General features: G+C 53.3%; 1 protein-coding gene across 1 annotated transcript in view; it reads right to left on the bottom strand.

Annotated features, from left to right (window-relative positions):
- LOC310952395 (ATP-binding cassette sub-family C member 12-like) overlaps positions 1-7,237 on the bottom strand; it is a gene marked incomplete at both ends in the record, with an annotated part of 35,210 nt that extends 27,973 nt beyond the window's left edge. Inside the window, 11 exons of the mRNA XM_083921004.1 lie at positions 109-180; positions 965-1,186; positions 1,831-1,938; positions 2,157-2,305; positions 2,704-2,851; positions 3,960-4,133; positions 5,013-5,246; positions 5,714-5,861; positions 5,980-6,126; positions 6,933-7,028; positions 7,212-7,237. Of these exons, the coding sequence (XP_083777130.1) occupies positions 109-180; positions 965-1,186; positions 1,831-1,938; positions 2,157-2,305; positions 2,704-2,851; positions 3,960-4,133; positions 5,013-5,246; positions 5,714-5,861; positions 5,980-6,126; positions 6,933-7,028; positions 7,212-7,237 (1,524 nt within the window). The remainder of the gene's footprint in view (positions 1-108; positions 181-964; positions 1,187-1,830; positions 1,939-2,156; positions 2,306-2,703; positions 2,852-3,959; positions 4,134-5,012; positions 5,247-5,713; positions 5,862-5,979; positions 6,127-6,932; positions 7,029-7,211) is intronic.
- Between the last annotated feature and the right edge of the window lie 5,263 nt (positions 7,238-12,500).

Genomic DNA, 12,500 nt, shown 5'->3' on the forward strand with positions numbered 1-12,500 from the left:
GGACAGACAGGTGAACAGGTGGACAGACAGGTGGACAGACAGGTGGACATGTGGACAGACAGGTGGACAGACAGGTGGACAGACAGGTGGACAGACAGGTGGACTCACCTGTTCTAACAAACTGCAGATCAGTGACGTTTTCCCGCTGCCGACGTTTCCACAAACACCGAGAAGTTTCCCCTGGAGACGAAAGACATTCAACATCGTCAAGGTCAAACTGGAGCTTTTCCAACACCTTCAAGGTCAAACTGGAGCTTTTCAAACACCTTCAAGGTCAAACTGGAGCTTTTCAAACACCTTCAAGGTCAAACTGGAGCTTTTCCAGAACCTTCAAGGTCAAACTGGAGCTTTTCCAGAACCTTCAAGGTCAAACTGGAGCTTTTCCAGAACCTTCAAGGTCAAACTGGAGCTTTTCCAGAACCTTCAAGGTCAAACTGGAGCTTTTCCAGAACCTTCAAGGTCAAACTGGAGCTTTTCCAGTTGGTAAATTAAACGTTTCTACAAAAACATTGATGATTTTTCACTTTTTTACCCGCCCCCGCGTGGACCCGCCCCCGCGTGGACCCGCCCCACGTGGACCCGCCCCCGCGTGGACCCGCCCCGCGTGGACCCGCCCCGCGTGAACCCGCCCCCGCATGGACCCGCCCCGCGTGGACCCGCCCACGTGGACCCGCCCCCGCGTGGACCCGCCCCCGCGTGGACCCGCCCCGCGTGGACCCGCCCCCGCGTGGACCCGCCCCCGCATGGACCCGCCCCGCGTGGACCCGCCCCGCGTGGACCCGCCCCGCGTGAACCCGCCCCCGCATGGACCCGCCCCGCGTGGACCCGCCCCGCGTGAACCCGCCCCCGCATGGACCCGCCCCGCGTGGACCCGCCCACGTGGACCCGCCCGCGTGGACCCGCCCCCGCGTGGACCCGCCCCGTGTGGACCCGCCCCGCGAGGACCCGCCCGCCGCTCTCTGACCTTGTTCAGGGTGAAGGAGACGCTCCTCAGGGCGGGCGTCTCTCCGGTGGGCGTGGCGTCCGTGGCGTCCGTGGGCGTGGCTGTGAACCCGAGGTTGTCCCCGTCCTCGCTGTGGACCGGTTTGGTCCAGGACAGCGTGGCCTTCTCCATGACGACGGCCGCTGACGGGCGGCCCGTGTCCGTGACCACGTACGACTCCGGGTTCTCCAGCAGCAGCAACCTCTGCACACAAGCGTGCTAACACTTAGCCTGACTGTGGCTGAAGCGTGCTAACGTTTAGCCTGACTGTGACTGAGGCGTGCTAACGTTTAGCCTGGCTGTGACTGAAGCGTGCTAACATTTAGCCTGAGTGTGACTGAGGCGTGCTAACGTTTAGCCTGACTGTGACTGAGGCGTGCTAACGTTTAGCCTGACTGTGGCTGAAGCGTGCTAACGTTTAGCCTGACTGTGACGGAGGCGTGCTAACGTTTAGCCTGACTGTGACTGAGGCGTGCTAACGTTTAGCCTGACTGTGGCTGACGCGTGCTAACGTTTAGCCCGACTGTGGCTGAAGCATGCTAACATTTAGCCTGACTGTGACTGAAGCATGCTAACATTTAGCCTGGCTGTGAATGAGGCGTGCTAACGTTTAGCCTGGCTGTTACTGAGGCGTGCTAACGTTTAGCCTGACTGTGACTGAGGCGTGCTAACGTTTAGCCTGACTGTGGCTGAGGCGTGCTAACGTTTAGCCTGGCTGTGACTGACGCGTGCTAACGTTTAGCCTGACTGTGGCTGATGCGTGCTAACGTTTAGCCTGGCTGTGACTGAGGCGTGCTAACACTTAGCCTGGCTGTGACTGAGGCGTGCTAACACTTAGCCTGGGTTACCTGGAGGCGGTCCACGGACACGCTAGCCTCAGCCAGGCTGTTGACGCAGAGCGGCAGCACGGACAGGATGAACCTCATGCAGTTGAAGATGGTGACGACAGGAAACGCCTGAGGACACAAAGTCACAGTCACAGGAAGCTGAGATGGTTATTACACTTTATACAAAAATATAAGAAATAAATAAACAAATATAAGATATATCTTATATTAGCATCAGCGTTAGCAGCTGTGTTAGCATCAGTAGTAGCATCAGCGTTAGCATCAGTGTTAGCATCAGTGTTAGCATCAGTGTTAGCATCAGTGTTAGCATCAGTGGTAGCACTCACGGTGCTGGTGCACAGCGGCAGCCCCAGAGCCGTGTGCACGGTGAAGGTGACCATGACGGCGATGACGGGGACCAGAGGACTCAGGTTCACACTGAAGTTCTGGATCAGGGACGCCGTCTCCAGCTGGGTCCTCTCTGACGCCCTGATGTCTACACACACACACACACACACACAGAGACACACAGAGAAACACACACACACACACACACACAGAGAGACACACACACACACGCACACACAGAGACACACACAGAGAAACACACACACACACACACACAGAGACACACACAGAGAAACACACACACACACACACACACACACACACACACACACACACACACAAATATCTGATCAGAGAATGGGACGATGATCATCATACCTGTCCCTTGTCCCACCCGTCTCACCCGTCTCACCTCTCTCACCTGTCTCACCCGCCCCACCTGTCTCACGTGTCCCACCTGTCTCACCTGTCTCACCCGCCCCACCTGCCCAACCCGCCCCACCTGTCTCACCCGTCCCACCTGTCTCACCTGCCCACCCGTCTCACCTGTCACCCTGCTGATGAAGGACGCCTCCCACACGAACATCTTGATGAGCTTGATGGACGTGATGATCTCGTTGATGATGCGGACGCGACTGTCCGTGATGCTCACCGCCGCTTTCTGGAACAGGTTGATGAGACGAGCCGCTACGATCTGAGGGACAGGAGACACGGCGAGACAGTGAGACACGGCGAGACGTCTATGAGACACGGCGAGACAGTGAGACACGGCGAGACAGTGAGACACGGCGAGACACGGTGAGACACGGCGAGACAGTGAGTCACGGCGAGACAGTGAGACACGGAGACACGGTGAGACACGGTGAGACACTGAGACACGGCGAGACAGTGAGACACGGCGAGACAGTGAGACACGGCGAGACACGGTGAGACAGTGAGACACGGCGAGACACGGTGAGACAGTGAGACAGGTGAGACACGGTGAGACAGTGAGACACGGCGGGACAATGAGACACGGTGAGACACGGCGAGACACGGCGAGACACGGCGAGACACGGTGAGACACGGCGAGACGTCTGTGAGACACGGTGAGATTTTGGTGAGACACAGTGAGACACGTTGAGACGCGGTGAGACACGGCGAGACAGTGAGACACGGTGAGACACGGTGAGACACGGCGAGACAGTGAGACACGGTGAGACAGTGAGACACAGTGAGACACAGTGAGACACGTTGAGACACGGTGAGACACGGTGAGACACAGTGAGACACGTTGAGACACGGTGAGACACGGTGAGACGTTGGTGAGACACGGTGAGACGCGGTGAGACACGGTGAGACGCGGTGAGACACGGTGAGACACGGTGAGACACGGTGAGACGCGGTGAGACACGGTGAGACACGGTGAGACACGGTGAGACACGGTGAGACGCGGTGAGACACGGTGAGACACGGTGAGACACGGTGAGACACTGTGAGACGTCGGTGAGACACGGTGAGACACGGTGAGACGTCGGTGAGACGCGGTGAGACGTTGGTGAGACACGGTGAGACACGGTGAGACACAGTGAGACACGGTGAGACACGGTGAGACACGGTGAGACACGGTGAGACACGGTGAGTCACGGTGAGACACGGTGAGTCACGGTGAGACACGGTGAGACACGGTGAGACACGGTGAGACACGGTGAGACACGGTGAGACGTCTCAGGTTAAGCTCAGCGTCTCTGTCCCTTCAGAGGGTAAAGACATTAATCATCGTGGTCCGTTTGTCTTCCTGAGGACATTAAAGGTCCACACACCTGGAGGACGATGAAGACGAGGAGGAAGAGGAAGCCGATGAGCGCCGTGGCGTGGAGGACGTGGCAGGCGTACACGCAGCTGATGACGAACAGCAGCGGGAACGCCACCAAAGCCGGGGACAACAGGCCGGCGTCATAGAGACGGTCACCGTCCGTGGTCAACACGTTCACCATCTGAGAGACAGACAGGTGAGGGACAGACAGGTGAGAGACAGACAGGTGAGGGACAGACAGGTGAGAGACAGACAGGAGAGAGACAGACAGGTGAGGGACAGACAGGTGAGGGACAGACAGGAGAGAGAGAGACAGGAGAGGGACAGACAGGTGAGGGACAGACAGGTGAGAGACAGACAGACAGGTGAGAGACAGACAGGAGAGAGACAGAAAGGTGAGAGACAGGTGAGAGACGGACAGGTGAGAGACAGACGGACAGGTGAGAGACAGACAGGTGAGAGACAGACAGGTGAGGGACAGAAAGGTGAGAGACAGGTGAGAGACAGACAGGTGAGAGACAGACAGGTGAGAGACAGACAGGTGAGAGACAGACAGGAGAGAGAGACAGACAGGAGAGAGACAGACAGGAGAGGGACAGACAGGAGAGAGACAGACAGGTGAGAGACGGACAGGTGAGGGACAGACAGGAGACAACTGTAAATCAGGAACGCTTCAAGTCTTTGAGTTAAGGTAAGCTATCAGAGGGACAGACGTCACAGGTGTCCTCTGACCTGTCCCACAGAGGGGACAGACACTAAAGGTGTCCTCTGACCTGTCCCACAGAGGGGACAGACGTCACAGGTGTCCTCTGACCTGTCCCACAGAGGGGACAGACGCTAAAGGTGTCCTCTGACCTGTCCCACAGAGGGGACAGACACTAAAGGTGTCCTCTGACCTGTCCCACAGAGGGGACAGACGCTAAAGGTGTCCTCTGACCTGTCCCACAGAGGGGACAGACGTCACAGGTGTCCTCTGACCTGTCCCACAGAGGGGACAGACACTAAAGGTGTCCTCTGACCTGTCCCACAGAGGGGACAGACGTCACAGGTGTCCTCTGACCTGTCCCACGGAGACGCCGCTGTGCGTCCTCAGGGACATGATCTTGTTGAAGCCCAGCATGCAGAACCCTGTCTTCAGCCGGGTCACGGCCCTGATGCCGACCGTCAGCATCAGAGACAGAGACGTGAAGCGGACCACGTCCACCAGGACCAGGCCCACACACAGACCCGCGGCATGTCCCACCGAGGACTCGTCCTCCAGGATGTAGATGAGGATCCTATGGACCAGGACACCCTGAGAGGACACGGAGACGTTAGACGGAGACGTTAGACGGAGACGTTATAAAGACAGACGTTATAAAGACAGACGTTATAAAGACAGAGACGTTATAAAGACAGACGTTATAAAGACAGACGTTATAAAGACAGAGACGTTATAAAGACAGAGACGTTATAAAGACAGACGTTATAAAGACAGAGACGTTATAAAGACAGACGTTATAAAGACAGACGTTATAAAGACAGACGTTATAAAGACAGACGTTATAAAGACAGACGTTATAAAGACAGAGACGTTATAAAGACAGAGACGTTATAAAGACAGACGTTATAAAGACAGACGTTATAAAGACAGACGTTATAAAGACAGACGTTATAAAGACAGACGTTATAAAGACAGACGTTATAAAGACAGACGTTATAAAGACGGACGTTATAAAGACGGACGTTATAAAGACAGACGTTATAAGGACGGAGACTCACTGAACCACAGAACAGAGCGATCATGAACAGCGTGCAGAAGCCGACGGTCATCAGCATCTGTTTCCTCTGGAAACGAAACAGGACTCGAACCAGCGACGCTTTCTGGAGACCGACCGCACGCACTTCCTGATCCCACAGCGTCTGCAGCCTACGCACACACACACACACACACACACACACACACACACACACACACACACACACACACACGGTAAACACACAAACACACTTGTGTTGTGGTGAGGACTGTGGTTCCTGCGTCTCACTCGTGTCCGTTGGCGTCCGCTCCGTCCAGCGGAGACAGGACCAGCGAGCTGAGGTCCAGACGCTTCCTGAACATGGACCACATCAGCGGGGACATCCAGGACACGGTGGCCAGGGACAGGAAGCCGACTCTGTCCGGGGGGTTCAACCTGAAGGGACCAGGACCAGCACACGGATCAGAGCCACCGGGATCAGAGCCACCGGGATCAGAGCCACTACGGATCTAAAGATCGCACTCATCTAAAGATCGCACTCATCTAAAGATCGCACTCATCTAAAGATCGCACTCGTCTACAGATCGCACTCATCTAAAGATCGCACTCGTCTAAAGATCGCACTCGTCTACAGATCGCACTCATCTAAAGATCGCACTCATCTAAAGATCGCACTCGTCTACAGATCGCACTCGTCTACAGATCGCACTCATCTAAAGATCGCACTCATCTAAAGATCGCACTCGCCTACAGATCGCACTCGTCTACAGATCGCACTCGTCTACAGATCGCACTCGTCTACGGATCGCACTCGTCTACAGATCGCACTCGTCTACGGATCGCACTCGTCTACAGATCGCACTCGTCTAAAGATCGCACTCGCCTAAAGATCGCACTCGTCTACGTATCGTCTAAAGATCGCACTCGTCTAAAGATCGCACTCGTCTAAAGGTCGCACTCGTCTAAAGATCGCACTCGTCTAAAGGTCGCACTCGTCCAAAGATCGCACTCTTCTAAAGATCGCACTCGTCTAAAGATCACACACGTCTAAAGATCGCACTCGTCTACAGATCGTCTACAGATCGCACTCGTCTAAAGATCTCACTTGTCTACAGATCGCACTCATCTAAAGATCGCACTCGTCTACAGATCGCACTCGTCTACAGATCGCACTCGTCCAAAGATCGCACTCGTCTAAAGATCGCACTCGTCCAAAGATCGCACTCGTCTACAGATCTCACCTTGACTCTGCGGTTGGCTCTGATTGGCTGGAGCAGTGTGTGGGCGGGGCCTGTGATTCCTCCCCATCAGCGGCGAGGGCGGTCCGATCCTCCATCCTGTGAGACAGGAACACGTCACAGTTAACACGAGGGGCGGGTTCGGTGTTTCCCGTCGGGGTCGTTACTGGAGAAAGGGTTCTGGGTGGGACTTCTAGAGATGTAGCAGTAAGCTAGTTAGCAGGGTGGCTAATCATGGTGCTAACTGCTAACAGGGAAGTAAATACAGCTTTGTATTTTTACCAGATGTTAAAGGAGAGTTGTCTCATGAGGTCCTGATCCTCAGTAAGTGTTAGCAGCGTTAGCTACAGAAGCTAACGTCCTGCGAAGGGCCGGGGGACATTGGGGCGTTGCAAAGGGAGAAGGGACTCTGGAGCCCTTGTTGGCCGAGGTGGTCGGGCGGCTGGACACGGAAAAGGGGAGAAGAATGTTTTGTTGTTGACGGTGACGTTTGTGTGCAGTGGCAGACGGCGTCAAACGCCCTGTGCTTCCTGCGTCATGTCGGCCGATGACAGTGCACCTGGCACACACCCGGCCTGGGGCAGGTCATCTTTTAGCGCATATCCTCCAGATTCTTTTGTTATTATCAAGCGTTTCAATCAAACCCTGAAGAAGATGCTGCAGAAGTTTGTGGCCGACACCGGGAGAGACTGGGACCAGTGGTTTCCCTTCTGCTGTTCGCTGTTCGAGCCTCTGTACGGCTCTGAGGCACAGGGACCGTTGGACCTGCTGCTAAAGGTCTGGGAGGCTCCCGCAACTGGCGTCAGTGATGGTGGTGTGGTCCAGTTTGTGTTGGAGATGAGGGACCGGTTGGCAAAGTACCGGGACTAGGCCGAAGTCGACCTTCGCGAGGCCCAGCACACCCAGAAGGCGTGGTATGACCGACAGGCCAGCCGCAGAGAGAAGCAGCCTGACCAGAAGGTTCACTCCTCCTGCCGTCCTCCAACAGCAGGGCAGGGCCCGTACACCACCCTCAGGAAGAGGGGCCCTGCAACCTACGAGAGCCACCAACCAGACAAGAAACAGGCCAAACTGATCTACCACGTCGACCTGCTGAAGGAGTGGAAGGAGGCTCCAGTGCGGGCTCCTGTGGCGTCCCTGCAGGTGACGGCGGTGGACAGTGAAGGGGAAGAGGAGTCTCCCCTCCCCGACCGCACCCGGTCTGCTGAACCTGGTACTCGGCCGTCTCTCAGCGGTCCAGTCCAGCCAGCTGAGCCAGGTGTTCCAGCGTGTCTCCAAGCTCTTCACGACCAACCCGGGGAAGACTGACCCTGTTGAGCACATGGTCCGCCTGAAAGACAAGGGGCCGGCTCGCCACAGGGCCACCGGGTGCTGGGGGTGATCGAGCCGTCGCAGTCTGAGTGGTGTAGCCCGGTGGTCACTGTGGTGCAGAAGGACAGTTCGCTCTGCATCTGCATTGACTTCCGGAAGCTCAACGCGATGTCGGAGTTCGACACCTACGATGCCCGGATCGACGTCCTGCTGGAGAGGCCGGGACAGTTTCATCACCACCCTGGACGTCTGGAGTTTCAGACAGCTGCCGGCCTCTGCCAGTTTACGCTGATGCCCTTTGACCTTCACAGGTCCGACCGCAGGGCGACACGGTGGAGGCCCACGCCCTCGCACACACACACAGGAGGAGGAGGTGAGGCGTTTCCTGGGCTTGGCCGGCTGCTACAGGAGGTTCGTCCCCCCAACTGCTAACTCTGCTAACTCTGCTAACTCTGCTAACTCTGCTAACACTCCCCAGGTGAGGACACACACCTGCCCCCCCCTCAGCCCCCCCCCCCCGCGGATCCTTCAGCTGTAAAGTCAACAGAGAGGAACTCTTATTTACACGCATCTGCAAACGCTGCATCAACAGACACCTGCGTGTTTACCTGTGCACTTCCTGTCACACAGCCCCAGGTGATGTGTTCAGGGACAGTGGGAACACAGAGCTACAGGTAAACACAGCATCTGCATCTGAAAACACCAAAGTCCCAGCGGCTGCAGAACCAGCTGCACGCTCATTATTATTATATTATATTATTATATTATTAATATATTTATGTGACAGTTCAGTTCAAACAGATCAGACGACGACTCGTTATTAAGTGATTTTCACCTTTTTCAGAATCTTTCATGAAACTTTTTAAAGATTAAATCCAAAATATGAATTTAAGAGTTTTAGAGGAAAAACAGACGAACAGACGGACGGAGAGACGGACTCACCTGGTGTTCGGCTCCTCTCCTCCTCTGAAGTGTGTGTCCTCCCTCTGAAGTGTGTGTCCTCTCTCTGAAGAGTGTGTGTCCTCTCTCTGAAGTGTGTGTCCTCTCTCTGAAGTGTGTGTCCTCTCTCTGAAGTGTGTGTCCTCTCTCTGAAGTGTGTGTCCTCTCTCTGAAGTGTGTGTCCTCCCTCTGAAGTGTGTGTCCTCCCTCTGAAGTGTGTGTCCTCTCTCTGAAGTGTGTGTCCTCTCTCTGAAGAGTGTGTCCTCCCTCTGAGGTGTGTGTCCTCTCTCTGAAGTGTGTGTCCTCTCTGAAGAGTGTGTCGTCTCTCTGAAGTGTGTGTCCTCTCTCTGAAGTGTGTGTCGTCTCTCTGAAGTGTGTGTCCTCTCTCTGAAGTGTGTGTCGTCTCTCTGAAGTGTGTGTCCTCTCTCTGAAGTGTGTGTCCTCTCTGAAGTGTGTGTCCTCTCTGAAGTGTGTGTCCTCTCTCTGAAGTGTGTGTCGTCTCTCTGAAGTGTGTGTCCTCTCTCTGAAGTGTGTGTCCTCTCTCTGAAGTGTGTGTCCTCCCTCTGAAGTGTGTGTCCTCCCTCTGAAGTGTGTGTCCTCTCTCTGAAGTGTGTGTCCTCTCTCTGAAGTGTGTGTCCTCTCTGAAGTGTGTGTCCTCTCTCTGAGGTGTGTGTCCTCTCTCTGAAGTGTGTGTCCTCCCTCTGAAGTGTGTGTCCTCTCTGAAGTGTGTGTCCTCTCTCTGAAGTGTGTGTCCTCCCTCTGAAGAGTGTGTGTCCTCTCTCTGAAGTGTGTGTCCTCTCTCTGAAGAGTGTGTCCTCTCTGAAGTGTGTGTCCTCCCTCTGAAGAGTGTGTGTCCTCTCTCTGAAGTGTGTGTCCTCTCTCTGAAGTGTGTGTCCTCTCTCTGAAGTGTGTGTCCTCTCTCTGAAGAGTGTGTCCTCTCTCTGAAGTGTGTGTCCTCCCTCTGAAGTGTGTGTCCTCTCTGAAGTGTGTGTCCTCTCTCTGAAGAGTGTGTGTCCTCTCTCTGAAGAGTGTGTCCTCTCTCTGAAGAGTGTGTCCTCTCTCTGAAGAGTGTGTCCTCTCTCTGAAGAGTGTGTCCTCTCTCTGAAGTGTGTGTCCTCCCTCTGAAGAGTGTGTGTCCTCTCTCTGAAGTGTGTGTCCTCCCTCTGAAGAGTGTGTCCTCTCTCTGAAGTGTGTGTCCTCTCTCTGAAGTGTGTGTCCTCCCTCTGAAGAGTGTGTGTCCTCCCTCTGAAGTGTGTGTCCTCCCTCTGAAGTGTGTGTCCTCTCTGAAGTGTGTGTCCTCTCTCTGAAGTGTGTGTCCTCTCTCTGAAGTGTGTGTCGTCTCTCTGAAGTGTGTGTCCTCTCTCTGAAGTGTGTGTCCTCCCTCTGAAGAGTGTGTCCTCTCTCTGAGGTGTGTGTCCTCTCTCTGAAGTGTGTGTCCTCTCTCTGAAGTGTGTGTCCTCTCTCTGAAGTGTGTGTCCTCTCTCTGAAGTGTGTGTCCTCTCTCTGAAGTGTGTGTCGTCTCTCTGAAGTGTGTGTCCTCTCTCTGAGGTGTGTGTCCTCTCTCTGAAGTGTGTGTCCTCTCTCTGAGGTGTGTGTCGTCTCTCTGAAGTGTGTGTCCTCTGAAGTGTGTGTGTCGTCTCTCTGAGGAGTTTGTTTGTCCCTCCGTCCCCTGAGGCTCCTCTGGACCAATCAGCTTTCAGCCCCGCCCCCCTGCAAACATGCACATGATTGACAGCTGTTGGAGCCGTAAACTATAAATATTTATGAACTTTAGAATTATTTCCTCTAGAGTTAATATCCAATCCTGATAATGCTAACTGCTAACTGTCTGCTAACTGCTAACTCTGCTATCTGCTACATATCTGCTAACTCTGCTAATTGTCTGCTAACTCTGCTAATTGTCTGCTAACTCTGCTAATTGTCTGCTAACGCTGCTAATTGTCTGCTTATGCTGCTAATTGTCTACTATAGCTGCTAATTGTCTGCTAACGCTGCTAATGATCTGCTAACGCTGCTAATTATCTGCTAACTCTGCTAATTATCTGCTAACTCTGCTAACTGTCTGCTAACGCTGCTAATTGTCTGCTAACGCTGCTAACTGTCTGCTAACTCTGCTAATTGTCTGCTAATTCTGCTAATTGTCTGCTAACTCTGCTAACTGTCTGCTAACGCTGCTAATTGTCTGCTAACGCTGCTAACTGTCTGCTAACTCTGCTAATTGTCTGCTAATTCTGCTAATTGTCTGCTAACTCTGCTAATTGTCTGCTAACGCTGCTAATTGTCTGCTAACGATGCCAATTGTTCGCTAACTCTGCTAATTGTCTGCTAACTCTGCTAAATGTCCGCCAACTCTGCTAATTGTCTGCCAACTCTGCTAATTGTCTGCTAACTCTGCCAACTGTTCGCTAACTCTGCTAATTGTCTGCTAACTCTGCTAATTGTCTGCTAACTCTGCTAATTGTCTGCCAACTCTGCTAATTGTCTGCTAACTCTGCTAATTGTCTGCCAACTCTGCTAATTGTCTGCTAACTCTGCTAATTGTCTGCTAACTCTGCTAATTGTCTGCTAACGATGCCAATTGTTCGCTAACTCTGCTAATTGTCTGCTAACTCTGCTAATTGTCTGCCAACTCTGCTAATTGTCTGCTAACTCTGCTAATTGTCTGCTAACTCTGCTAATTGTCTGCCAACTCTGCTAATTGTCTGCTAACTCTGCTAACTGTCTGCTAACTCTGCTAATTGTCTGCTAACGCTGCTAATTGTCTGCTAACGATGCCAATTGTTCGCTAACTCTGCTAATTGTCTGCTAACTCTGCTAATTGTCCGCCAACTCTGCTAATTGTCTGCCAACTCTGCTAATTGTCTGCTAACTCTGCCAATTGTTCGCTAACTCTGCTAATTGTCTGCTAACTCTGCTAATTGTCTGCTAATTCTGCTAATTGTCTGCTAACTCTGCTAATTGTCTGCTAACTCTGCTAATTGTCTGCTAACTCTGCTAATTGTCTGCCAACTCTGCTAATTGTCTGCTAACTCTGCTAATTGTCTGCCAACTCTGCTAATTGTCTGCTAACTCTGCTAATTGTCTGCCAACTCTGCTAATTGTCTGCTAACTCTGCTAATTGTCTGCTAACTCTGCTAATTGTCTGCCAACTCTGCTAATTGTCTGCTAACTCTGCTAATTGTCTGCCAACTCTGCTAATTGTCTGCCAACTCTGCTAATTGTCTGCTAACTCTGCTAATTGTCTGCCAACTCTGCTAATTGTCTGCTAACTCTGCTAATTGTCTGCCAACTCTGCTAATTGTCTGCCAACTCTGCTAATTG

Source organism: Echiichthys vipera (assembly GCF_963691815.1).
Source record: "Echiichthys vipera genome assembly, chromosome: 1".
Lineage (NCBI taxonomy): Eukaryota > Metazoa > Chordata > Actinopteri > Perciformes > Trachinidae > Echiichthys > Echiichthys vipera.